At 43.6% G+C, this 27,495-nt stretch overlaps 1 protein-coding gene and 1 long non-coding RNA gene across 2 annotated transcripts; both read right to left on the bottom strand.

The window, feature by feature from the left end:
• Window positions 1-3,309: 3,309 nt before the first annotated feature.
• On the bottom strand, window positions 3,310-5,558 carry LOC114589507 (uncharacterized). The gene is made up of 3 exons (XR_003704683.2): window positions 5,461-5,558; window positions 4,878-4,947; window positions 3,310-3,652 (listed from the first exon to the last, which is right to left on the bottom strand). It is a non-coding gene; the product is annotated as an uncharacterized LOC114589507 (long non-coding RNA).
• Window positions 5,559-18,812: 13,254 nt separating this feature from the next.
• On the bottom strand, window positions 18,813-22,252 carry AGTR2 (angiotensin II receptor type 2). Its single transcript, XM_028715311.2, is given in 3 exon segments — window positions 18,813-20,024; window positions 20,027-21,120; window positions 22,003-22,252. Coding segments are annotated over 2 exon segments (1,125 nt in total). The 5' UTR covers window positions 21,036-21,120; window positions 22,003-22,252; the 3' UTR covers window positions 18,813-19,908.
• Window positions 22,253-27,495: the final 5,243 nt, after the last annotated feature.

Genomic DNA, 27,495 nt, shown 5'->3' with positions numbered 1-27,495 from the left:
ACTTGCACTTTGACGTGCTTTCAAACTACTAGGTTGGCAGGAGCAGGGACTGAGCAACGGGAGCTCACCCCATTGCGGGGATTTGAACTGCTGACCTTCTGATCGGCAAGTCCTAGGCCCTGTGGTTTAGACCACAGTGCCTATTTTCATCAGAGAAACGTTGGAGGGCATGGAGTTATGTGACCCCCAATCCAAAGAGATAAGTAGTCTTTAGAAGACATCTGTATAGGGAAGTTTTTTAATGTGTAATGTTTTATTATGTTTTTATACATGTTGGAAGCTATGATAATAAATAATAATTATTATTTATATAAATAATAATTATTATTATTAATTAATAATAATAATAGTAATAATAATAATAATAATAATAATAATAATAATAATAATAATAATAATAATAATACATTGGTACCTCGGGTTACAGATGCTTCGGGTTACAGATGATTCAGTTTACAGATGCTTCGGGTTACAGACTCCGCTAACCCAGAAATAGTACCTCAGGTTAAGAACTTTGCTTCAGGATGAGAACAGAAATTGTGCTCCGGCAGTGCGGTGGCAGCAGGAGGCCCCATTAGCTAAAGTTGTGCTTCAGGTTAAGAACAGTTTCAGGTTAAGTACGGACCTCCAAAATGAATTAAGTTCTTAACCCGAGGTACCACTGTAATAATTGTAGAATAGGACGTCCCTATTTTCATTGGAGAAATGTTGGAGAAGGTATGCAGCATTGTGACTAAGATCCAGGGAACTGGGTTCAAATGTCTCCTCTCCATGTTTTATTCTCAATACTGCCATTTTGGGCTTGGCTCCTTCAGCGCAGAAGCCAATAAAGCTCCTTGGGGAAAATTATGGGATAGAAATGCAATAAATAAAATAAATAATAACATTTGAGTCCTCCTGGCTCCCCTTAGGCCATGTTGCTAAGCATGTCTGCCCATCTTTACTCAAGCTTTGATCTCCTGGTGCTTTCTCTTTAGACACATGAAGCCCCACAGCACTCCCCTCTGCACCCATATGTACCCATGTACACCCCCACATAACCCATGTACATGTACACTCACATGCACTCATGTATACCCATACACACATGCCCGTGTACACCCTGTGCACTCATGTACACCAATGTGCACCCCACCCCCTCTTCCCCCTCTTCTCCCTCAACCTTATACTGTGTACAACACTAATGTCTCACACTGAATGTAACTGACCTGTAGAAAATACTCTGGGACTTGAAAGAAGATAAAATGCACATACTTTTGTAAACGAAGAAAATCTTTATTGAAATATTTTTTTTAAAGGTAAAAAATAATGGATAGAAACAAACACATTGATACAGAGGTTTTTGAATGTTAATATCCAACTAAAAGCAGAACTTCTTACTGGGACTATGGATATACAATTAGAAAAAGAGTATAGAAAATTATTTCAATATATGATTACAGCAGCAAGATTGTTATATGCACAAAGAGAGAAGAGCTTATCATTACTATGGAAGAATGGTTATTGAAATTAATAGATTTGCATGTTTAATTAGAGTAAAATTATTGCTGACATTTTTAAGGATTTAAACTACTTATGGACTATTTGCACAAAAAGAAAAATAAGCTTGGGATATCTGGGTTTGAAGGTTGATTTATAGAAAGTAGGATATTAGTACAGAGCAAGGATTTTGCATAAATCGATAAAGCTGATAGAAAAGCAGAAGCATTTCTTTTCTTCTTTCTTTTGGTTTTCGTGTCAAAAAGGGTTTGGAATTTGATGTTAACTGTTGTATATTGCTTTTTCTTTGCTCATTTCAAGGTTTAATAATAAAATACTTTTTTTAAAAAAGGCAGAAGCATATTGGAATTCTATAATAGGCATTTAAGAGTTGCAAGATCCTCTCTACTTTTTTTTAAGCTTATGCATAAGATTCTACCAAAAAACTCTGCAGGCACTGCCATCATTATTCTGAATACTTTCTCTTAGATTACACCCCCTCAGCAGGAGGATCAACACGGGGGCGGCCTCTCCCCCATCTGAAGGCTGTGGGCCAGGCTCCCCTCTTCCTCTCTCTTCCTCTCTTTGTCATCTCTTTATTTTTGGCTTCACAACAGGAGGATCAACACTGGGGCCGTCTGCTCCCCCACCCAAAGGTTCCAGGCCAGCCTCCCCTCTTCCTCTCCCTTCCTCTTCTTGTTTTCTCTTCATTTGTGGCCTCACAGCAGGAGGATCAGTGGCAAAGATTCCCAGCATGTAGTGGAAAACTGGAGCTCTTCTGAAGTACTTGACTGCTTCATGACCAAGTTTATTCCAAGGAATGCTAGGTAAAGCTCCACCACCAGCATTTTCTTTACGATCACGGTCTTCTCCTTCTGGTTGATTTAAGCCCATAAATGATGATACATTTTTGGCAAAATCATCTGCATCGAATTTGGTGCTCTCTGAGGGCAACTGGCTCACTTTCTCCTTTCCTGGACGTGATGCCAATGTTGGGGGCAGAGTTTCCATGTCAGCCTGGGACATGCCTGCAAGCTGTTCATCTGCATCTTCATAAGATTCTTCCATTTCTTCAGGTTCTGCAAACATTGCCGGAGCTTTTTCTTCCAGAGACGAACTCTCTTCCTTATCTTGCGCCCTCTCAAGAGGAGGCTCAGCACTTCGGCCAGCTGCTCCTGCATCCAAAGGCTGTGGGCCAGCCTCCCCTCTTCCTCTTCCTCCCTCTTCTTCTTGCCTCTCAACAGGAGGATCAGCAGCAAAGGTTCCCAACATACAGTGGGAAACTGGAGCTCCTTTGAAGTACTTCATTGATTCCTGGCCACGTTTATTCCAAGCAGTGCTAGTTGAACATTCACCAGCAGCCTCCCCCTCTTCCCTATCATGTTCTTCATCTTCCAGTTGAGTTAAGTCCATAAATGATGATAAAGCATCAACAAATTCATCTGTGTCAAATTCGGTCTGCTCCTCTGGATCCTCTTGCCCCTCTGGATCCTCTTGCCCCTCTGGATCCTCTTGCCCCTCTGGATCCTCTCGCCCCTCTGGATCCTCTCGCCCCTCTGGATCCTCCTGCCCCTCCGGATCCTCCTGCCCCTCCGGATCCTCTTGCCCCTCCGGATCCTCTTGCCCCTCCTGATCCCCTTGCCCCTCCTGATCCTCCTGATCCTCTTGCCCCTCCTGATCCTCCTGCCCCTCTTGATTCTCCTGATCCTCTTGCCCCTCCTGATCCTCCTGATCCTCTTGCCCCTCCTGATCCTCTTGCCCCTCCTGATCCCCTTGCCCCTCCTGATCCTCCTGATCCTCTTGCCCCTCCTGATCCTCCTGATCCTCTTGCCCCTCCTGATCCTCCTGCCCCTCTTGATTCTCCTGATCCTCTTGCCCCTCCTGATCCTCTTGCCCCTCCTGATCCTCCTGATCCTCTTGCCCCTCTTCCACCTCTTGCTCGCTTCCTAGAGTTGCTGCCAACATTGGGAATAGAGCATCCATATCATCCTCCCTTGCCAGGGATAGGTCTAAAAACTGATCATCTTCATCTTCATACAATTCTTCAATTTCTTCAAGCACATCAAACGCTGCCAGGGCTTCTTCTTCCCCCTCAACAGGAGAGTCAATACTGGTGCCAGCTGCTCCCCCATCCGAAGGCTGTGGGCCAGTCTCTGCTTTTCCTTCCTCTTTACTGTGAAATAAAAGCAATAGCAATTATGATAATTATAATAATTAATAATAATAATTTATTATGTATACCCCGTCCATCTGGTGCATCTGGTAATTAAGATATGTATGTAAAATAGAAGGCCCTCTAAAAGAACTGCTATAAGCATGGGGAGGGGGTAATTAAAAAGCAATTAAACATTGAGAAAATTAGAACTATATACATCTCGTGGGTGCCAGTTAAAGTATTTCATTTTAATTGCTCAAACTATATTAAAAGGGGGCTAGCTGACAATTGAAAAGTGCTGAAAAACTAATCATAGGAGAAGCCAATCTACTAAAATGACTATTTTCTATATGTTATAAAACACTAATCAACATTTTATTCACTTCTTTTAAGCAAACCCCTGTGGATGGTGGGAATCAAACTGGCAAATAAAGGAGGAAAGCTGGTCAAAGAGACCATACAAGTCTTCATTGGCTTTGACAAAGGAATGTCCTCTCAAGTCAGCCATGGCTGGGGCTTGACCCTCACAAAACCAACTCCTGTATGCTAGAGGGGCTGTGCAGACCTTGGTATGTCCAAAAACAAGTGGTGGGACTACTTTTTGGAACAGTATTTCACTGATCACAGCACAAAGTAGTCCTCTCTGTCCTTATTTGGCTCTACCTGATGTATTTACAGGAGAAACAATGAATTTAGTAAGTAAGGACTTATATATCTGTTAACTGAAGCTCACACTGACATAGCCAGATCTTGGAAAGCTTTGGATTTCTTAAATGTGGATCAATGCTACACTGTAGTTTCGCAAACAGTGCTATTAGAAGAATTATCCCACAAACTGAAAGTTGCAAGAGGTCAAAGTAATCATGGCAATTTCTATGCAATTTGATATTTCTTTTTGCTTATTTATTTATTTCATAAAATGAATATACTACTAGAGGGTGGGGTGGGGGGACTCAAAGCAGTTTACAAAAAAAAACAACAACCCCACAAACCCATAAAAACATCATTAAACATTTTACAACCATAATGTAAAACATACAGAAAGTTAATGAGGTTCAGGTAATGGGGTACATAACAAAGGAGTTATCTCAGTTTATAATATAGTTGAGCTTTCATAAATAAATACTTATTTTCAGGCTGGCATACACACTATCCAAACTCTATAGCAAAGAAAGTAAAATAACATGTTTTCGAAATAAATAAATAACAGCTATTTTCAAAAAACGTGTGAATCATAACAAACCTGTTTTCATTCATCATGTTTTTGCTAATGTTAATAATTGTGATTCTTTTCTTCTTCTCCTTTCTATTTTCTGTTGAAGATTCAATAAAAATAAAAAGAAAAGATAAAATTAAAACATGTCCGTTTAGGCAATCCTACCAAGATATGTAGAATATTGAAATGTTTTTGGCTCATCATTGATTTAAATGATTATTCTTTGAATGTTTAAATACTTGTTTTTAACAGTTTTCACATCTAAAGTCATTGTTTTATCCCCCCCCCCCGTTAATCGCTTTGAAATGATATTTTTATACAGTCAAGCAGTGCTTAAACTTTAAGGAAAATAAAATAAATAACATAATTCTTGTGGAGTACCATACGGGGGTGATTTCTTTCAATGGTATTTAATGCATTCATTGGAAATATTTCTATACCGCCACTCCTGGCATCTGGTTCCCGAATGGTATGCACAATTTCAACAGACAGGTTCCATCAATAGGAGCCTGAGCTAAGTGACTCTTGGGGTTCCCTCCCGCTCTGAGATTCAACCATTCACTTTTATCCTGCATGGACGAGCCTAAGATCACAATAAGCAAAACTCTACCTCTGTTCTCGTCGCCAAACTGAACTGGTCCACAAAAACGAAACTTTTTGCCAATTTGCTGCCCGCTCCAGAGGCTTTGCAGAACAACTTTCACCAGCCTTCACCTAAAACATTTGGAGAACAAATGTTTTTCAGATTTGAAAATAAGGGATCAGCAGCCTCACCTGTTCCGGGGACAGTACGGGATATCTAACAATCCGGGATAGCAGCGGGAAACGGCGCTGGAATAAGGGAATTTCCCGCAAAAAAAGGGGAAGGTTGACAGCTATGAGGGGAATAAGGAGGCTCAACTACAGGCAAACGGCACCGGGGCAAACCACGCATAAGCGAAAGGCTGGTCCCCAAAACAAAAAGACTCCTATGAAGGGCAGCGGTTGCTGCCAGCTCATTTGCAGCACATTCGAGAAGCTAAGAAACTGCGAAGGACGCCCCAAACTTGCATGTATGCACACTCACCCTCCCCACGAAAATAAATATTTTGTGGCGCTTTTTCCGAGCTGAATTTGCTTTGCTGTGGCGTGGGGAGATGATCCGTGTTCAAGTCTCCTTGCAAGGAGAGAGGGGAAGACTCAACAGAAGGTTTCTTCTAAACCTAATTGGGGACAGCTGAGGATCGGAAAGTTAAATCTTCCAACACCAAACCACCACCACCCCAAAATCACCCCTTCCTTGTTGCAAAACAGAAGTCCTCTTCCAAGTCGCCATGCAAGCGCAGAGAGCGGGTGCTACGGGGACCAGGGCGGGCGACACACAGCTAACTCGAATATTAGGGCACAAGGAAGCCCGACCCCAACGTTTTGTTCCCGGTTCCCCATGCATGCGTATCCTTTCAAGTTCTTAGGCGAATAAACTTTTGCAATTGTTTAAGTTCGAGCAGGTGCCGATTCCCACCACAGTCGCTCCACGCGCGCACGCGCACATCCCTTCGGAACAGCATCCCGGCGCATACGCATCTTTGGATGCTCATCTTTAGGACCTGAAAAATTGGGGCTTCAGTTGAAATGCTATCCCTACCACATAGAAAAACCTATGTATTTCCATCCCCCGCGGACCGTTTGCTCCGCTTCGATGACAAAGGGTCTCGGAGGCTTCCGTTTGGCGCCAAGAGGCAGTGTGAGCAGCGGGGGCGCTTTCCTGCAAGGTGGGAGCCCCCTCCAAATGCACTTCTGGAAGTCCCTGCGGAGGATTCTGAACGCGAGTCAGCCCGGGTGAACCGAGGAGGCTCCTGGAGCTCTCAGTCTTACCTTTTTCTCTCCTCAGATTCCGAATCTCCGTCCGCAGAAGCTGCTTCAGTTTGCCTCCCGCTCGCTACCGAGTCAGTTCAGCTGCTGAACTGTCCTGGGCGAGGCTCCTCAAACCACCTGAAACAAAGCCTGTCTTGTCATTGGTCCAAAGGCTCCACCAATAGAAATTCAGCAGACACCTTCAGCGTTCACCTTAAAGAAAAACTTGCGGGAAACTTTATTGTATACCACTAGCTTCTGCCCGCAATTAAGGATACATCTTCCCAGAAGAGGGGTTTTCTTATTGCAACGTTCTTAGAAACATAGAGTTGGGCGGTACAACAATAATCCATGACAGATAACCACCCAACCTCTGCTGAAAAACTTCCCAGGAAGTGGATTCTCTTTCTTTGGAGGTTTTTACGCCGAAGTTGGTCATCTGTCACGGATGCTTTAGTTTGGATTCCTGCATTGCGGGGGGTTGGGCTAGATGACCCTCGGGACCCTTTCCAGCCCTACAGTTCTAGGATTCTAAGGGCGTGAGAAGCCTCCCCTCTCCCAACTAGCTAAACCAGTGGTTCGCAAACTGTTTTCTCTGGGCCACACTTTCAGAATAAAAATTTGCTCATGCCATACCATTTTTTTATTGATAAAAAAAAATACACTGAAAAACAAAAAGAAACAACGCTTAGCTGTGCTTAATTTATAACACAGAACACAGCTGCTATATAATATGATCACGAAGCATCCAGAAAGTGTGAAACAATGAAGCTACATAACAACATGAATTATTCCCAAAATAAAATTAAAAACAAGCCTCTTACATATGTACCTTAAGTTTATATACAAACTGAATGGGAGGTGTGAAGTTGCTTTTGTCAGGTAATGTCATTTATAAGACAAAATTTGAGACAAACTCTCATCTCCCCAACAACACAATCCCCCCCCTTCTGATCTTTCGTATTTGTCAGAGTTGAAAATCTCTGTTGACAACAATATGTAATGGAGAACAGTAGAATAGCCTATGTTTTTGAAGAGAGGCGTGGACACTGTTTTTGGTTATGTATATGGGGGGATGCTTTGCCATGCCATGCTGCACTGACATGTTTACATGTTACATGTTTACATGTTACTTTGAATTTATTATTATTATTATTATTATTATTATTATTATTATTATTATTATTATTATTATTTATTAAATTTGTATACCGCCCCATCCCGCAGGTCTCAGGGCAGTTCACAACATAAAATTACGATTTAAAAAGCACAAAATAATTAATAATAATTAAAAACCTACAAAGACAACCCAATAATCCCCCTTCCTACAACACATTTTAAAATGGCACGGGATATCAAACAGCCAAAGACCTGGTTTTTGTCTGGCGCCCAAACCTCCCTGGGGAGAGCATTCCACAGACAGGGAGCCACTGCAGAAAAGACCCGTTCCCCTGTCGCCACGCTCCGCACCTCTCAAGGAGGAGGCACACGAAGAAGGGCCTGATGAACGCAGGGCCCAGATTGGTTCATACGAAGAGAGACGGTATTTGAGGAATTGCGGCCCTGAGCCATTTATAGCTTCATAGGTCAAAACCAGCACTTCGAATTGGCCTGGAAGGCAGCTGAGTCTACAACGCTATGCACCCATACTCGTGAGGAAACCCAACTGAAAATAGTGCGACTGAGTTCTGAGTAAGCATGGATAGGTACCTGCTGTGAATCTGAAAGACTGGCTGACGCAACGGAGCAGAGCAACCGCAGAAAGGAAAAATTAAAAATTAGTCCCAAGGAACCAGAAATATATATATTTATGAAATCAAAATGTCTATGCCGCAGTAACTCTCCCACGACTTCTCCTCTTCAAATTAAAAAAAACTGCTTGCGCCATCACCAGCATCAAGTACGAGGCACGAAAAAATAGAATAACGTACATTCATAGAGCTTTAACATACATTAGCTTAGAAATCCTGATAGCAGTCGTACATAGGTTGGTATGGTGTTTATTATTCCCATACAAATTGGTGGACTGACTGCTTAGGGGTGAAAAGAGGGGAGGGAAAAGTTAGCAAGGAAAAGTTTCCTCCCTCATGCTATCGTTCCCTCCCCTCTTTCCCCCTTTAACCCCCCCCCCAAATATGGCATTTACTTTACTTGCACACTGCAGCACGTCATTGCCAAATTCTTGGTTGTGTGTCTCTGTGTTAGAATCAAAGAATCGTAGAGTTAGAAGCGATCGGGGACCTCGAGGGTCATCTAGTCCAACCCCCTGCAATGCAGGATTCTTTCAACCAACATGGGACCCGAACCCGCTACCCTGCATCTCATGTTCTATGAAATGAGCCATGCCAGCCATGTTGCAGTGCAAGGCTATCCAGAAGTAATCGCCGCTGTGATCAGTGGGACTTAAGTGCCAGAAAAGGGATCTAGGACTGCGGACAGTGCACATTTTAAAATGCATGCTTTTTACAGTACAGTGGTACCTCGGGTTAAGTACTTAATTCGTCCCAGAGGTCCGTTCTTAACCTGAAACTGTTCTTAACCTGAAGCACCACTTTAGCTAAAGGGGCCTCCTGCTGCCGCCGCACCGCCGGAGCACAATTTCTGTTCTCATCCTGAAGCAAAGTTCTTAACCTGAAGCACTATTTCTGGGTTAGCGGAGTCTGTAACCGGAAGCGTATGTAACCTGAGGTACCACTGTAGTTTGTTTATTTTATTTTTTTACAGTTTTTACCTTTTTTACACTTTTGCCTTTCTAAGCTAAAGGGCCAGATCGCTCCGCCCCAACTTGCCAACCCCTTTTCTGCTCTTAGGCTGAACGGGGTTAATTCAGAGGGCTAATTCGGCGGAAGACAGGGATGAGTGAGGGGCATGGAGGAACACATTTTCCCTGGAGGAAGTCCCTTTGCAGTCGGCGGGGCTTACTTCAGTGCGTGAGCCTGAGTCGTTAGCTGTGCTAGTCAGTGAGGACCGCAAGATGGGTTTTCCTTCCTTCGGCAAGGAGAGAGGGCTTTTGTGAGGAACTGACGGACCCTGCCCCATGTGCTATTCCCCCTTCTATGGGCAAAAGGTTTGCCAACTGGAAGGCATAGGCAGCAGACCCGCCGGCTTCTGCTTCTGAAACTAGTCCGGAGCAGCGCCAAGGTCAGAAGTGCCCCCTCTTCCTCCTGCAAAGCTGCAGGGTGCTCAGAGCAAAGAACGCGCAGCGGGGGTGATAGAGCGGATAGCAAGGCGAGACCTTGATGCTGATCACGGAAACGCGTTGCTAGCCAGGTGTTGATACGAAGCTTAATCGGAGTGCAGTGACGACCTAACGATGCTGCCGAAAGTACATGAAAAAAAAGAGAGAGAGAAAAGCAGAGCGCAGCTGTTCTCCTTATTTCTGCCAGAAACTGTAATAAAAGGGAGTGGCCGCGGTTAAACTGTCTGCTTATGAAGGGTCCATGTAGGGTTTTTAAAATGTGCAACGTGACTCTAGATCTGAAATACAAACAGGCAATCAGAAATCAGGAAGACCAAAATTTTGATAATGAATGGGGGAAATTTCTAATTTATCTTAAAAATCATTGTAAACAGTTAAAATCGTTAGTAGGATTGGAATAACACTTGTAGTTTAATTTTGGATATAATGGAGGTGCAAAAGATTTGGATTATTATAAAAGATGTAGGAGGAAATGACTAACAATAGGCCCCACAAAGGGGAGGAGGGAAGTTCAGGAGACTCTGTGGAATCTTGTTTTTATGATGTCTGTTGGATATGTGATTGCAAAACTTTAATTTGGAGAATATATATATATATATATAAATATTGTATGAAATACAAATAGGCAGAAGCTGTATGGACACAAAGTCGGGGGGCCAACTTTAATAAAATATTGGGGGGGCTGGTAAGCTCCACCCCGAATAATTGATCACAAGATGCAATGCTTGCACACTGTTTGAATGAGGACCCCCCTCAAATATTTTGTTGGGGGGGCGAAGGGTGTGTTTTCTTGTAAGAGCCTTTTCTACTCACTAAAACTCCATGTGTTGCATTTTAGTTTAAAATTCTCTTTTGCCTATAGAGGGCAACCAAGTCCTTATCGTTTTAACTCTGGGAGACTGATTACAACAGGTCGAATCCATAGCTTGATAACTTTAAAGCAAACTTATAAGAAATGTACATCTGAACTATTATTATTCTGAGTGGTTATCACAAACCATTGTTTCCTTTTCTTTGCCATAAGCATACTCGTATGCATGACTCGTATGGTATCATTTACTCTGTTTGGTTCATCCACTACACTCTTTCCTGGAAACACACTTATTTTTCACCTCTGAAATACTGGGGAAATTGAATACACCACAGCATTAATGCTCCCCATGCGGTAGCATCACAGAACTAATAATGCAGAATAAATTCACCACAAATGTACTATGATTATGTCAAGTGCAGAATACACCACACCCACAATAAAATACCAGTCTGGAGGGGCCTAAAGAATAAAACAAATACCCCTGACTAAAATTAACAACACCCCATTATTGAAACAATGAAACAAACCAAGCATAATTCAAGACTCTAAAAGTGTGCTTAAGAAAAACAAACACCAGTGCTCACATACCCATTGAGACTAGCAATTGATGAAGCAGCAAGAGAATCAAAGTCTTGCTTTAAAAAATGAAAACCTTCAAATGTCAGAACACAGATAAAGAGGAAGATGAGCTAACTTCTTTGGGCAGGAAGCTCCCCAGGTGAGGTGATGCCACAGATAAAGCCCTCCCACACATTCCCTTGGACTGTAACCCTCCTGCATGTGAAGCAAGCGCTCTGTGCCCCTTTGTAACAACCTTCTGCAACCTGCTGCCCTTCAGATATTTTGGACTACAACTCCCATCAGACACCCCCCCCCCATCCTAGATGATGTTTATGATATTAATTCTTTACCCCTAGAGGAGCCACAGGAACCCACTATTTGCCACAAAACCAGAGCAAACAGCAATCCACAGAAAACCCATTGGCTCCAATTCAGTGGTAAAGGTGGAGTTTTCCTGGGGAAAGCAGTGGGTGGGTGGGAATGCTCAGACACAGACCTGGGAAGCCAAGACCTGTGCCTAGAAAGGCAGAGCAAAGCTAAGTGTGAATGAGCCCTAAGACTCAAGGGGGAGGAATTCCAAAGAGGAGGTGTCATGACACTAACTGCTCAATTCCTCTATTGGGGTCCTCTATTGGTGACCTCCTCAAGGAATCCCCTTATAGGTTGGTACCTGCAGGTGGCCCTCACCTGCAGAGTGCAGTGGTCAATTTGGTATAGAAGGGGTGAGATGCTCTTTTAGGTTTCCTGGTCTCAACTGGTATACACAACCAAAACCAGGACATCAGCATTGACTGCTTACTCAGGTTGTCAGGTGAGGAGCATCCCAGACTGGCAGTGTTCACTGGGCTGTTTGAGGGGTGAGATGCTCCCTTTCAGTCATTTTTCTTAATAATAGTTTTTAAATAGCATCCTCTGCAAACCATCTGCAAACCTTCTGATATTGCCCCACTGGTTGTTTTTCAAAAGCAACGTGATTACCAGTCTGGTTTTGGACTACAATTCCTATCAGCCTGAGATAACTGAGTATGACATTTCAGTTCAAAACCTCTGAAGCACACCAGGTTGGCAAAGGCTCATCTTTATGATAAAAGTATACCTACAAATTGGAAGTTCTTTTTTCCGTCGCTTAATATTGCTGTGTCTGTTTTACCTTTGTTTTTTTGACCCGGATTTGGTGTAAGAAGAATCCTTTATATTTGTTTGCTTTTACAAAAGAAAAGAAAGCAAGGATTCCAGCATTAACAGGGCACCCATTTCTTCCTGCACTGCAGGGGCTTGGACTTGATGAGCCTCAGAGTCCCTTCCAACTCTACTGTTCTATGATTCTGAGAGTTCCCACACAGTGCATAATTGGCTTAAATTCCCTTTGTCCCAGGCATTGCATTGTTTTGGGTTTTCAGAGATACCAGCAATGTATAAAACCGCTTCTTATCTTCTTTGTCTTCTTTTTCACATGAAAGAGTAAAAAGTTTCAGAGTTTCGCTAATTAATTTCTCAGACTCCCACTCACTGTGCCTTCTTCAAACTCCTCAGCAAATTTCTTGATAGCAAAATGATCAAGACCTGAGCAAAATGGAAAGTTAAGTTTAATAAGCAAGTTTGCAGCTTACCTCACCATATGAAGTGCTTTGCTTAGCCAGCTCTCTCTCTTTTTCTCTCTTTCTCTCTCTTTCTCTCTCTCTTTCTTTCTTGCACCAGTCTTTGAAGTGTGTTTTGAACTTTCTCTTTCTCTCCCTCTCTTTCTTCGTATTTATTTTATCAGCATACTGTGCTGGCAGAGTAGCAGCTAGGAAGCCAAATCATGTGCAATTCTGATTCTTTTCTTGAAATTAAAGTGATAAAATATTCAAAACCTTTTACATGCAGAACATATAGCTAAAGAAGGATATATGCAAAGTATTTACATTCACATGTTAATCCAAGCATGGGCTTAGTTTTTCCTTAGGTGAAGATTACAGCGTCTTCCTTAAACATTCAAACAAATGTGTCTTTCTCTCTTTCCAGTCCTTGCACTCCGCCTTCTGTCCGTGACCCAGCCAGGCCACACATATCCTTCATGAGAGGTTTCCACTTTCTCCTTCCAGCAGATAAGACTTACCACCCCAAAGTTAACACACACACACACACAAACTAAACTTATTGTAAGCCATTTGTGTTCTAGTAAGCAGCATGCAATTATCGTAAATGGCTTGGATATTTTTAATGATATAGCAGTACGTAAATGTTTTCTATGACTCAATAAGGCCTTGGGAAACAGAATGGTCCAGCTGGCCGGAAAGAACCTCAAGGATGGTGCTGGGAGCTTCCCTAGCAGGATATTGCACAGCTGGATTGTCGCTAGGGAAAAGGCCCTTGCCCTGGTGGGCGCCGGCTTCCCTTCATTTCTGTGAGCACTCAGAGCAGGTATTGCAGGGGGTTGGACTAGATGGTCCTCAGAATCCCTTCCAACTCTGCAATTCTAGGATTCTGAGAGTTCCTATACTGTGCATAAATAGCTAACATCCCCTTTGTCCAAAGTGTTGCTTTGTTTTCGGTTTTCAAAGATACTGGCAATGTATAAAACCCTGTCTTATCTTCCTTTTTATACACAGGGATGAGCAAAGCACTTCAGAATGTCTCTGAATAAATTCCAAAACTCCCAGATAAGGTTTGTTGGAGAAACCACACACCGTACTCCTTCAAAGTGGGTGGGGGTGGGAATCCAGAGACTATTTCCTGGTAGCACAGTTACATTGATTGTTTGCAAATGTCTTTTTGGCATCCTTTTTAAATATAAAAAATAACAACTATCCTCTTATTCCACCTATCATTGAAAGGTTTCCTCATACACAAAATCCAAAATCCTTATTAAGGAAATAAGGATCCCCTAATTCAGGGGTTGGCAACCTAAGGCCCACAGGTCACAAGCGGCCCGTGGGGGTCGTTTAGCCGGCCAATGGACACCCGGCGCCCACTCAGGGGCCCCCAGCGCCCGGTTGGTTGGCTCCCATATGCCGCGCTAAGCCAGCATGGAGCAGAGTGGGGACAGCCTTCTGTGACGCTGGCCGGCATCCCATTGGCTGCAGAAAACTCCTGCAGCCAATGGGAAGCTGCGCACACCTCCTTTGCGCCTGAAGAAGTGCAAGAAATAGCGTTTGCACTCCGGCCCACCGTGGTGTCTGTGAGACCGTGAACTGGCCCAAGCCACAAAAACTTTGCCAACCCCTGCTCTAATTGATTAAGCCCATGGACATGTGAAAAAGTAGATCCAACCTTTGGAACTAATGGAATATAGTACATATTAAGCTCACATATCAAAAAGCCTTGTTTGCAGCCCCATTATCCCAAAAAGCATGTGAGTAAAGTTTTTTGTTTTTTAAATGGGGCAGTATACCAGCATACAGCTCTTTCCTACTGTTTTCACTGTCCAATAACATTATTTGATGTAACACACCACACCCACTGGGTTGAATGAGATTCATTGCATTATTATTATTATTATTATTATTATTATTATTATTATTATTACTAGAATTAGAATTTATATACCGTCCTATACCTGGAGGTCTATTGCTGATCAAATGCTGATCAAAAAGGCACAATTCCAAAATGCAAGAGGTACTGCAGTGTGAAAGGAACATTAGAAAATGGGACAGAAGTACTCACATTATAATCAGGAAAACTAGCACAATATTCTCCACATCCAAATGTGCCTTTTGTTCATAGAAAATAACCTTGTTTCTCTTTATTCCAGTTTTCCACCTATAGTACCAGGAACCTGTCTGCTTTGCCTATGAATGCAAAGAGACCTGGGTAAGAGACAAGTTTTTTGCTTCCAGAGACAGGATATCCACCACTGTCATGCACCTGGTTCCCAGCATGTTGGTGCAACCTGAGTCCTGCATAGCCCCTAAAAGGACCTTGTGGGAATGTCAGCTAACTCTCCTGACATTCATCTTGAGACTGGGACCAGATGCAGAATCCATGGCTTCAATTTCAGGCAACAACGTGTCAAGCAAATGTTATCCCGCTTTCCAATGCATCTCCCCATCACTTTACTTATCCCGAAAAGTACAATTCTGGTGAAGCAGGTTTCTCGTGCAAAAGTTTTGAATCAGGTTTAATTGTGAAACATGAATTTGCCAATGTGTGATTGGATCCCACCAAGAATAGAGACTGTCTGGAAGAAAAGTGCAGCAGGGACTGGAGCATCATACCTATGAGGGGAGGGCTTTTGAGTTTTTAAAAAAGGTTAGTGTGGGTGGGTGGGGGCAGATGTGGAACTCATGGACTTCAATGAAGCTGAATGTTGGAAGTTTCAGGACAGATAAAATAAAGCACTTACTCCCACAGAGTATAGTTAAACTATTGCCCTCAGCTGTAAAAGAGGATTAGGCAAATTCATGATGAGGATGTCAATGACAGTCTTCTCCCTCCACTTGCTGCCTCTGAATAACATTTGCTGGGAATCACAAGCGGGGAGAGTGCTTCTCTTGAACTCAGGTCCTGCTGGTGGGCTTCTCTTTGGGGCATCTGGTGAGCCACCGTGATAACAGGATGCTAGATGGGCCTCTGACCTGATTCAGCAGTAACTTCCTTGCTTCTTAAGCACCCTCAGAGTTCAGATTCACTATTTTGAGTAGCAAGACTGAAGGGGGAAATCCTCATTGCAGCGTCTGCCTGGGCACCATCAGGACAACTGCAACACTGCAACTCCTTTCTTCAAAGAGCAGCTGCCTTCCCTGGTATGAGACCTGGCTGCGGAGCCCTAAGAAGGGGCCTTGCCCAGGATCAGCTGTTTTAGGCCTGCTGTTTCCAATCCATCCTGGGGGAAACAACTGGTGGGGATGAGCATCATTATCAGCCTTCATTATCAGGATGAAGACAAAAATGAGAGATTCTCAAGGGATGCTCTTTCGGGACCCGAGTCCAAACATGATTCATCCCACACTGAAGACAAGACTATAAATGACTGCTTCCTTCACTCACACCCCATCAACCCCGGTTTGGACAGCTGGATGGGTAAAATTCCTGAGAAAGGCTCTACTTTTGCCATGATAAAAACAGAAGAAGGGGAGCCAAAGCCCACCACAAGACCTTTAGCAATCACTAATAATGGTTCACTGGAGCTGGGCTTGCAGGGCAGCTTTTGCATTTTGAGCCTCTGTAACCTTCCTAGATGCCTCAGCATCTCAAAATGTGTCTGATGGAGGAAGGGCACCTGTGACTATTTTCAGCTTAGGGAAATGGAAAAAAGCCATTGGTGTAACGTGAGCAATGGGTTAAATGACACAGTGCTGTCATGGTCCATGTCTTGAGTTAGCACATCCCCAATGCCTATAATAAGAGAGCAGGGGAATTGGTTTATCATAGCAACAGAACAGAGGGCGAGTGTATGACTTGCTGGGTCATCCCCCCTCCCATTGGTTCGGGAATGTAGACAGAGGTAAAACAGTCTCTTGGGCATGGATTTTCTTCTGTCCTGGAGCTGTCCTGTTTGCTGTCAGGATCTGACTCTGGATCTGTGAGAGTCAGGGGAAGAGGCTGTGGGTTTTACGCAGAGCATTAGCTAGAATGCTGATTGTGTTAGCAGTTCTTCTGTACATATGGGATGTGTTACTAGACATTTCAAGGAGTAGAGAGTGATCAGTGAAGAGGCAAAGAGAGGCAACAGTTCCTTGTCTCCTTTCACAGGAGGACTGTAGCCCTCTGTGGAGAAGACGTCTACTTGCAAGAAGTCTACTCTAACCAACATTCACTTACTAAACGCTGCTCACTCTGCATATGAAAGGGTTTCAATAGGCAATTGACCCATTTAATCCCAATACATTTCATTACACTTTAATGAAGATATTGCAATGCCAGTTACCAGATCTTTTTAACTGGAGAAGCCAGGGATTGAACCAGGGACCTTCTGTGTGAAGAGAGCTATAGTCCTCCAACACAGCTTCACAGAGAGGTAACTGTATTAATCTCGTTCAGCAAAAGCAACATAGTTATTTTCTAGCACCCAATAGGTGTTATGTATTGCAGCATAAGCTTCTGTGGACCAGAGCCCACACCACCAGAAGTTTCTTGTCCACAAAAGCTCTGGCCACAATCACAGTGCAATCCTAGAATATACATCTACTCAGACGTAGGCCCCATTCCATGTTCTCCCTCCACTATCAGGAACAGTTTTGCCTTGGAATGGCAATTTCTTGTATGCAAGCAGGGAGGTGTCCTGTTTGTAGGCATCCCATTAGGGTTCACCACTTTGAGAATTGGATGCTGGGCTAAATAGGCCTTTGGGCTGATCCAGGTGCAGGGTTCCTATTGTCTTCTTAATGGGACTTACTTCTGAGTAACCATGTTTAAGATTGTGTTGCAAGTGTGTTTAGGACAGTAACCTAAGTCTTCAAAGTGCCAGCACCATCTCAGCAATTGAAATCACTGAGCTTAAGTGCATGCTGGATCATGTCCAAAGATGATGATGCTATGTATGGCTGGTGCTAGTCCTAATGTTGCAGAAAGGCCTTTCGTAATGATCAGAAGGCTGTGTGTGTGTGTGTGTGTGTGTGTGTGTGTGTGTGTGTCTGTGTGTAAGCAGAGAGGAAGGAGCCAAAAGAGAGATGTGTCCAACTGGCTGGAGACATGTGGCAACAAAGCTGTGCATTCCTCTACAGATGCAGTAATAAATCACGTCTGCATGGATGAGTAGCCTGGATGGAGCCAATACTTTGCTGCTGCAATGTGTTCAGTGAGGAGGGGAGAACATGCTGTCCTCAGTGGTGTTTACTAGTTGTGCACACAGTAGATAAACAAGCAACTTTGCTGACTGTTTTAGAAAAAACAACCTCCCTCCTCTGAATGCAGGTCGTTAGACTTTCTTCTCATTAAAAGGTGCCACAGATAAATGCAGAGGCTGACATCATAACAGCTGCTCATCATGCTCCTCAGAGCAACTTCTTGATTCTGAGTGACAAAATTAATTCTCAGGGTCCAAAGAAGACACATCATTAAACACATCTTTGCACATAATGTGCATGCCTTTTTTAAAAAATATGCAAATGGCAACATGGGCATAGCCAGGATTTTTGTTAAGGGAGGCAGGCCTTTTGTTGGGGAGGGACAGAACCTTAGTTTGCTATGTATTTTTATCGATATTTGTTGATGGGGGGCAGCTTCCCCTCCCTGGGCCCCCTTGGCTACGCCCATGAATAGCAGGCTGCTAGCAGTAGGGGCGTAGATAAATAGGTACCACTCTGGCGGGAAGGTAAACGGTGTTTCCGTGTGCTGCTCTGGTTCACCAGAAGCAGCTTAGTCCTGCTGGCCACATGACCTGTACGCCGGCTCCCTCGGCCAGTAAAACGAGATGAGTGCCACAACCCCAGAGTCGGTCACGACTGGACCTAATGGTCAGGGGTCCCTTTACCTTTACCTAGCAGTAGGGGCAGGGAGGGGGCTGATGATAATTGGGATTGCAGCAGATGGGGTGAAGAGTTAAACTTTAGCACTTTCTTTCTCTACTGTGGTCCGTGTTGGTTGCAAGGTAAAATAAAATAGTTATAAAGGAAAATCTCTGGATGCCAAAACCTAGGTTTAGGGCAAGTCCTCTTTGGTGAGAGAATCCCAGCAGAGATTTAATATCACAAAATATACAACATTAATTTCAAAGGATGGCTGTGTTTCAGTTCTTGCATTTCCCTCCCCCCAGAAAGTGTGAATTAGGGAGGTTTGCTTTTAAATGAGAACTTAATTGAATTTCTCCTCCCATTCCCGGAAGGTATGTATATCTATAACTCAGGATAACACCTCAAACATCTGATGAAGTGGACTATATTCAGGGCCAGCTCTACCATGAGGCAGAGTGAGGCAGCTGCTTCAGTTGGCAGATGGGAACAGGGAGTGCAGGGGTGAGGCCTGGCATCCTCACACCCCCAACAAACTTGCTGCCCCCAGGAAATGGGAGAGACACTGCCCCATTGTCAATGTGGGTACTAAGATTCAGCAACCAGTCTAGCTGGCTTCTGTAAATGGAATGGGGTGAGATGGAGAGCCATTTTATCCCTTGCCTCAGGCAGCAAAATGTATTGGACCAGCCCTGACTGGTCCATGTAAGCTGAGGCCATAGTAGACCCAGTAGTCTTTAAGATTCCACAAGACTCTTTATTGTTTTAGCACATCCAAAGCAAGAGGGCTGTCTGTGCACTTGCTCTACACACTATAGCTGCCATACGTCCGGATTTTCCCGGACATTACCGGAATTTCAAAGGCAGAAATGACTACATACTGCGCTCTCTCGCTCTCTCTCTCTCTCTCTCTCTCTCTCTCTCTCTCTCTCTCCCCCTCCCTCCCTCTGGCATTTCCTGTAAGCCAGCTTTCCTCCCTGATGGCATCTAGAAGCCAGAAGGGCTGCCCTTTTGTCACAAACAGCTACTGGGTTTGTAATGTCACCCAAATGTTTACTGACGGTAAGTCAAACCCTGTCCCATCCCCCCCCCCAATGTATAAAAACAAAACACAGAGCAAGTAAAATGCATGAAGAAGTCAAAATTAGTTCAAGAAATTGAAAGCACAGTCTTTACTGGACAGTTTGTTCCAGGAGATGTGTAAAAAGCAGGCGAGGAAACCGAGCAAGAATGCAGCCTCCTCCTCCTCCTCCTAAAAGTTTCCAGATGCTGCTCACTCACTCAGGGCACCCAAGGTGGGTGTGTCTGTGGCTTCGCATAGACTCTGCTTTGGTCTGCCCCCATCAGGGACTCCGTGATTTTGGGGGAGCAAGTTTTGCTGGGGCAAAGGTTTTCCCCTTGAACTGATAGAGCCTCAGCTTGAACAAATGTTGGAGTTTCTCCTGGAACTGGCTGCTGATGACATAGTACAACAAAGGATTGATGCAGCTGTTAGCGAACCCCATGGAGAGCCCAAACGGTAGGGCTGCGTCAATGGCAGAGGTGACCCAGCAATTGCTGATCACATCCATCCAGGAAAGGGCATCCAGGAAGGTGAGGATGTGGAAGGGGAGCCAGCAGACCAAGAAAGCCACCACCACAGTGGCCACCAGCTTCAGGACTCTATCCCTCATCTGCTGGTTCTTCCCAAACCCCTGAGCTCTCATCAGGTGGACCCTGATCCAAAGGTAGCACGTGATAATGATGATGAGGGGGACCAGGAACCCAAGGATGTTCTTCATCAAGGCTGTCCCAGCTGACCAGCTGGAGTATTTCTCTGATGGGTAGGCCATGATGCAGGCTGTCACACCTAGCTCCACGATGTATTTGGTGTTGCGGAAGTAGAAAGTTGGCAGGGAAGTTAGGGCCGCCAGTCCCCAGACCAGAAGCGCAGTCTTGGACGCTTGCTGCAGTGTCCCTTGCTGGGACTGGAATGGGTGGGCAACTGCCTGGTAGCGGTTCAGGCTTAGGCAGGTGATGAAGAAGATGCTGGCAAACATGGTCAGGCAAAGGACCGAGCTGGTGATTTTGCACATCACTGGGCCAAAGAGCCAGTTGTACCCATACGTATAGTATGCAGCCCAAAAAGGAAGTGTGGTCAGGGCCAGCAAGTCTGCCACAGCCAGGTTGACGATGTAAATGCTGGATACTTTCCTCGGGCTCCGCTGCCAACACAGCACTGCTACCACCATGCTGTTCCCCACCAGTCCGAGGATGAAGATGATGCAGTAGAGGACTGGGATGAGGACAAACTGGTAACTGGAGACAAAGATAGGGCAGTGGGAGGAGACGTTGGCTGGAGAGGAGTAAAGATCTTGCAAAGGCTGCTCAGTGGGGCTGGGGGTGGAGTCGTTGTCCCTGGAATGCATGCTGGTGCCCAGGATGGAGATTTGGGATGCAGTGAACTCTTCTTGGGAACTGGAGTCTTGTGTGTCACATCATCCAATAGCTAGCCTATTTTTATTTTTTTTAAGAAAGAGAAAACACAACAGAATCACAAGCTGCATACGTGCAAACTACATCCTTGGCCTTCCCAGTTTACTCATGAAGGAGATGAAACCAGGAAATGGCATTCTATGGAGTCAGAGCATCGTTCCCTCTAACATGGTATGTTGTCTTCATTGACAGGCAGTAGCTTTCCAGGGTTTCAGGTAGGGGACATTCTGGAGGTGCCAGGGATTGAACCTGGGACCTTCTGTGTGCAGAGCAAATGCTCTACCACTAAGCTACAGCACTCCCCCAGGATGCAGGTGCATTCCAGGTCTACTATTGCTTAAGATCTGATCTGCAGGAAGAGATCAAAAGTCAGTCGAGTCCAGCATCCTCTCCCCCGAAGCAACCAGATTGGAGGGTCTGAAGGCAATGTCTGCCTTCAACTTTTGTCCCAGGACTCCAGGGTCACAGCTGTGAAGGCAAAAGCTTAATTCTCTCCCTAAACCAGGCACCATCAGCCTAGAGCCTTCCCTTTAGCTCTCTGCTATCAACACTGACAGGCATCAGCTCCCCAGAGGTCCAGACAATGGTCACTTTCCCAGCTCTATGTGGGGATGTCATGGTTGAAACCTGGGACGCTCTGCATGCAAGCAGACACTGAGCCACAGCCCTTCAATTGAAAGGCTGCGGAAGGATGTTTATTTTAAAACAGAAATAACGAAGGAACCATATTGAGCATGGATGCAAAAGTTTGTGTGTGTTAAATACCCTTTAAATCTTCACTGTTATTATTCAGACATTTCTATACAGCAAACCTCCTCTCCATGCAGAGCAGTTTCTTCACACATTGCTAGATAACATAAAGCTTTATGGGAAACACAAAGAAGACAGGTGGTTACTTACTCTGGGAGTGCTTGAACTCAGGCTGGTTACACACCAAGTTGTGTCCACCCTCAGGCAGGAGCAAAACCTTCCAGGCAAAACCTTCCCTTCTTTCTCTGGCTGCTTTGTGAGAGTTGGTTTTACATCACTCCAAGACTGAAACATGAACACCATCGAGAAAGTCTTTGCATAGCTTCCCGCTTTGTATGAGAGGAGCATTGGGCTGGTAGAGAGCATACATGCGTCTCTCAGTCTCTACAACCAATAAGAGGCAAAAGACTGAAGGAGGGAGGGTGTTTAAGCAATCCATTCCCAGGACAGTTGTTTGGAGAGAGAATGCTCCCCCTCCCAGCTTACCCTTCATAAAGTTTGGCTAGAAAGTGTCTTCCTGCAATCTGAGAAGAATGTATGCGAAAGAGGGATGGAAAATAAGCAAAATAAACTAGCATCTTCAGTAAGGTGTAGCTTCCAGGAAAGTGTGCATGGAATTGTACAGATAATGCTGAAAGAGAAAAAAGCTTCAGAGCAGAAGTTTCATCTACACTTACTGTTTGCCCTGCGCATTCTATGTGCAGCTCCACACTGAATCTCAACAAAAGGCAATTCAGGTTTTCTGAAGGTTGCTGTTTGCTCCAAATCAGCAGTAAAGAGCATGTTTTCCTGGAGAAAGTGTATGTGGGGAAGCAGTTGGACACGGAGCTTTAAAGTGCAGACCTATGTCTAGAAACTCAACACAAAATAAAGTTTGAATGAGCCAAGAATCTCTGAGCAATGTGCTTTCTGATAAGCAAGCAAAGACTCAGCAGGTAAATGCAACCAGCTCTGTGCCAAAGCAATTGGCTGCGGTTCCTAACTTTCCCCCTTCCCCTGCCCAGCAAGAAGGATAAATGCATGGAATTTGGGCTGCATGGAATTTGGAAATGCTGTTGGAAAGGCTGGCTCCCATCAAACTCAGAGGTCCAATTAGCAACATGTTAGCGGTCAAATGGTCCATGTGCATGAGACTGTTGACCTGTTTGCATGCACAGGGTTGGCTGGATTCTGTGACTGGAGCAGCAGTACCTTTCCCTTGGCCTCAGGTAGAAAGACATCTTGAGTGAGCCCTGGTAAGCTCGATTTGCACTGAAAATTGATCCAACTGCAAGCTGAAGGAGAAGCACAGAATGTTTATTCTCCAGGATGCCAAGTCCTGGAGTGACAACAGAGCTTCCTCACACATTAGCTTTGCCTCTGCCCATGGGTGCCAACCTGCAATGTTTTTCCACCCATTAGTCAGACGCTGCTCCTCCCCCACTACAATCCAGAAAACTGTGGAGTGCAATTTTCTTTTCTACAGAATTTTCTTTTCTAAATGGTGGCATTTTGTTATCTGGGATCACAACGTTATTGTATTCCTAAGCTCTCTTTCATAGTCAAAAGAATAGTCATAAGAATATCACAAAAAGAAAGAACGCTAGTAATTATGCCTATTTTTAAAATTTATCTAATTTTTATATTTTGTGATGTTTTGTGTTTTGGAATGTTGCAGACCTCCTGTTACCCTTACTATTCAACATTTTGCAGGCACAACAGTTTACAGTTCTGAAGCTGCCTTCTGCTGAGTCAGACCATTGGTCCAGCTAGCTCAGTTCTGTTGACACTGACAGGCAGCAGTTCTTCGGGAATCTTTCCTAGCCCTCCCTGGAGATGCTAGGGATTGGACCTGAGAACTTCTGCATGCAAGTTAAGTGCTCTGCCACTAGGCCACATCAATTCCCCTCTCTTTTCTCTACATCCACGTGAGGCTTTGCTTGCTTAAAATCCAGTGAGGTTGGTTTTCCTCATTATGTTTCAAATCACGTTTGCATGGTGTCATACACCTCAAAACGGCTAGATGTGTTTCCAAATCACCTTCAGTCTGTCTGTCCACCCCAGTGGACATAGAAGGTGTGTGAATCTCTTCATGTGGCTTATGTTTTCTGTTCAGATAATACCTTGTTGGAGGAAATACATCAAAATGCAGTATCCAAACATAGATGAAGCTCCTTGATCTCAGGACCCATCATGTGAAATTTGGGGGGGGGGAAATCAGTGCAGTTTTAAAAGACTCAGTCCGTCATCTTGATTCAAAACAGGGTTCAATTGTATCCAACCATAGATGAAAATCCATTTTTCAGTTTTGGGAATGCCCACAGAAAAAAATGGTTTGGTATCTTAAGAGGTGTGCAAATGTATAATGAACAAATAACTTTCCAAAATTGAGAGTATATTACACCATTCCTCCAATGAGCTCAATGGTTCTGCCAGTTTACCCTCACAACTCTGTGTGGTAGGTTAGGCTAAGAGATGGTGTCTAGTTCAAGGTTACCCCATGAGCTCCAGGACTGAGGGGGGAGGGGTCTCCTAAGGTCCAGGTCCAACACTCTAACCACTATACAACACAGACTGCTTCCTAGCTGTTCATATTTCGTATGGGTGGGAAAATTCAGCTGCAAAAGGCAAATTCAAGTTCTGCAATTGAAATCGGTTTACTGTTAAAAAAAAACAACGCCTCCAGAATTTTTGCTGTAAGGAAAGTTATGGGGAAATGCACCGGAAAGTGTGGGGTGGCAGTGTCTTAATGTGACACTACGTAACCTGCCCACAAACAAATCAAAAGGAATGTTCAGTAAATAGCAGGCATTGTAGCACCTCCTGCAAAGTCAGGCTAAATGCTCAATAACCAGTTCATCTGGAAGTATCCCCAGCTTGTTAGTCTTTTAATGAGTGTCACAAGACGCTATTGTTATAAACAAGCTCTGCTCTCCAAGAGCCATTTTAATACATGTGTCATAACATAAAGTCAGAATGAGAAATTCAAGAGGCTGAAGATGATAAAGTATGGGATAAAGCAATTTCATTCCCAGAGTAAATGAGTGGCCTGGATTTAACCCAGCCAAGACTGAAGGGACTTGCCTTCGCAATTTCTGGCACATATCCAAGCCTAGCTGTGCCTTCAGGATGTACAGACATGAAGTGTTCCAGTGACCTACATTATGTGCAGTAACTTGGAGAGGGGGCTTTTAAATGATGTCCCCTCCCAATTTCCTTTAAAACACGAAGAATAAGCTTGTAAATGCGCCTTATGTTTAGATTCCACATCAAGGACTTGGCATATCAAGGAGCTTCTGAGCTCCAGAGCATGATTTGACAGTCTCTCTAGAACATTTTGAAACATTGCATGTTTGGAATATTCCATGAAAGAGGAGATTCCTGCAGAAGCTTGGCTCTGTCTTCCCTTTTCAAGCATTTCTTGCTGATTTAGAAGCATCCAAATGAACTCCAGCATTCAGAGAGAGTCCAGTTTTAGAAAGCCTCCTTGCAGTTATTATGAGTTGCAAGTGCATGTCTTTCGTGTAAAATAAACAGCGGTATGTCTTTCGTGTAAAATAAACAGCTTTCTTAATTTGCCTAAAGTCATATCCAGGGTAGAGTATTCTCCAACAAATACTCCAACAAAGTATTCAGCTTCCGTTGATACATTTGAACTCCAGATGTGATTACTCTCCATCCCCTTGCTATTACGGTAACTAGTACAACGTGCCCCCTCATGGGGTTGTTTTGTGTTTTTCCTCCATACCCTGCTTTTAGAGTTGTTAAAATTGTACCTTTGCAAACCTGGATTTCTTCTGAACCCTTCTGAAACTTTTGTCTTTTGTGTGGGACTCTGTGCCATTATCTATCTATCTATCATCTATCTATCTATCTATCTATCTCTATCTATCATCTATCATCTATCATCTATCATCTATCATTATCTATCTATCTATCTATCTATCTATCTATCATCTATCTATCTATCTATCTATCTATCATCTATCTATCATCTATCTATCTATCTATCATCTATCTATCTATTTTTAAGTCATTCCTACACCACTTAATTATTTGCATTTCTTTCTTTTTAAAAATAATTTTTATTAGTTTTTTTAACATATCATTTTCAACAATTATTAAACATACTTTTATATCTTATACAATTTTTTTACTTCCATCAATCACATCTGACAATTTTCCAATCTTTTCACTTATTTTACATTTCTTACTTTCACTATTACATTTAAATCTCATAACTACCGTAATATCTCTCTTCTTTCTCTTCTTTGCAATGTTTCATATATTTCTCCTTATAAAACGTCTTGTAGTCCTACTAGCGTAATTTGTTGATTACAGTTGCTCTTCAAACAATTCATATACTTCTTCCAATCTTCTGTAAATCTCTGGTCCCGCAGGTTTCGAATCCTTCCTGTCATTTTATCCAATTCTGCGTAGTCCATTAATTTTGTCTGCCATTTTTCTTTTGTCAGTATTTCCTCCATTTCTGGGCCAACAATACTCTTGCCGCTGTTGTTGCATATAAAAACAATTTAACATCCTGTCTATTAATATCCTCACTTATAATACCAAGTAAAAATGCTTCTGTTTTTTAAAAAATATATATATTTCAACATTTTTTTTCATTTCATTATATATCATTTCCCATAAAATTTTTTACTAATTATTTGCATTTCTAAGTAGTGTGCATAAAAGCAATCAGCAGAAAAACACAACAATAAAACAATTTTTTTAAAGTGTCATAAAACTGAACACTACCTTAAGCAGCTTCCAGAATAAGAAAGTCTTAGCCATGTGCCTGAAATTTAGCAAGGAGGGTGCCTGTGATCTCATCTGGAAGGAAATCGCTGCAGGGGTCTGTCCTGGGCCCATTAGATGAAGGAATTGAGGAGATGCTCATCAAATTTGCAGATGACACCAAACTGGGAGGGGTAACCAATGCCAACAGAAGACAGAATCAGAATTCAAAATGGAGAACTGGGCGCAAGCTAACAAAATGAATCTCAATAGGCCCAAATGTAAGGTTCTGCACTTAGGCAGGAAGAACCAGATGCACAAATATAGGGCAGGGGACCCCTGGCTTGCCAGTAGTACATGTGAAAAGGATCTAGGGGTCTTGGTGGACCACAAGCTAAACATGAGTCAACAGTGTGATGCGGCAGCAAAAAAAGCATTGCTATTCTAGGTTGCATCAAGAGAAGTATAGTGTCCAAATCAAGGGAAGTAATAGTACCCCTCTATTCTGCCTCAGTCAGATCATACTTGGAATACTGTACTGATTTCTGGGCACCACAATTTAAGAAGGATGTTGACAAGCTGGAACGTGTGCAGAGGAAGGTAACCAAGATCATAGAATCATAGAGTTGGAAGAGACCACAAGGGCCATCGAGTCCAACCCCCTGCCAAGCAGGAAACACCATCAGAGCACTCCTGACATATGGTTGTCAAGCCTCTGCTTAAAGACCTCCAAAGAAGGAGACTCCACCACACTCCTTGGCAGCAAATTCCACTGTCGAACAGCTCTTACTGTCAGGAAGTTCTTCCTAATGTTTAGGTGGAATCTTCTTTCTTGTAGTTTGGATCCATTGCTCCGTGTCCGCTTCTCTGGAGCAGCAGAAAACAACCTTTCTCCCTCCTCTATGTGACATCCTTTTATATATT

Source organism: Podarcis muralis, chromosome Z (genome assembly GCF_964188315.1).
Source record: "Podarcis muralis chromosome Z, rPodMur119.hap1.1, whole genome shotgun sequence".
In the NCBI taxonomy this organism is placed as follows: domain Eukaryota; kingdom Metazoa; phylum Chordata; class Lepidosauria; order Squamata; family Lacertidae; genus Podarcis; species Podarcis muralis.
This window is presented reverse-complemented; position numbering and strand designations above follow the sequence as displayed.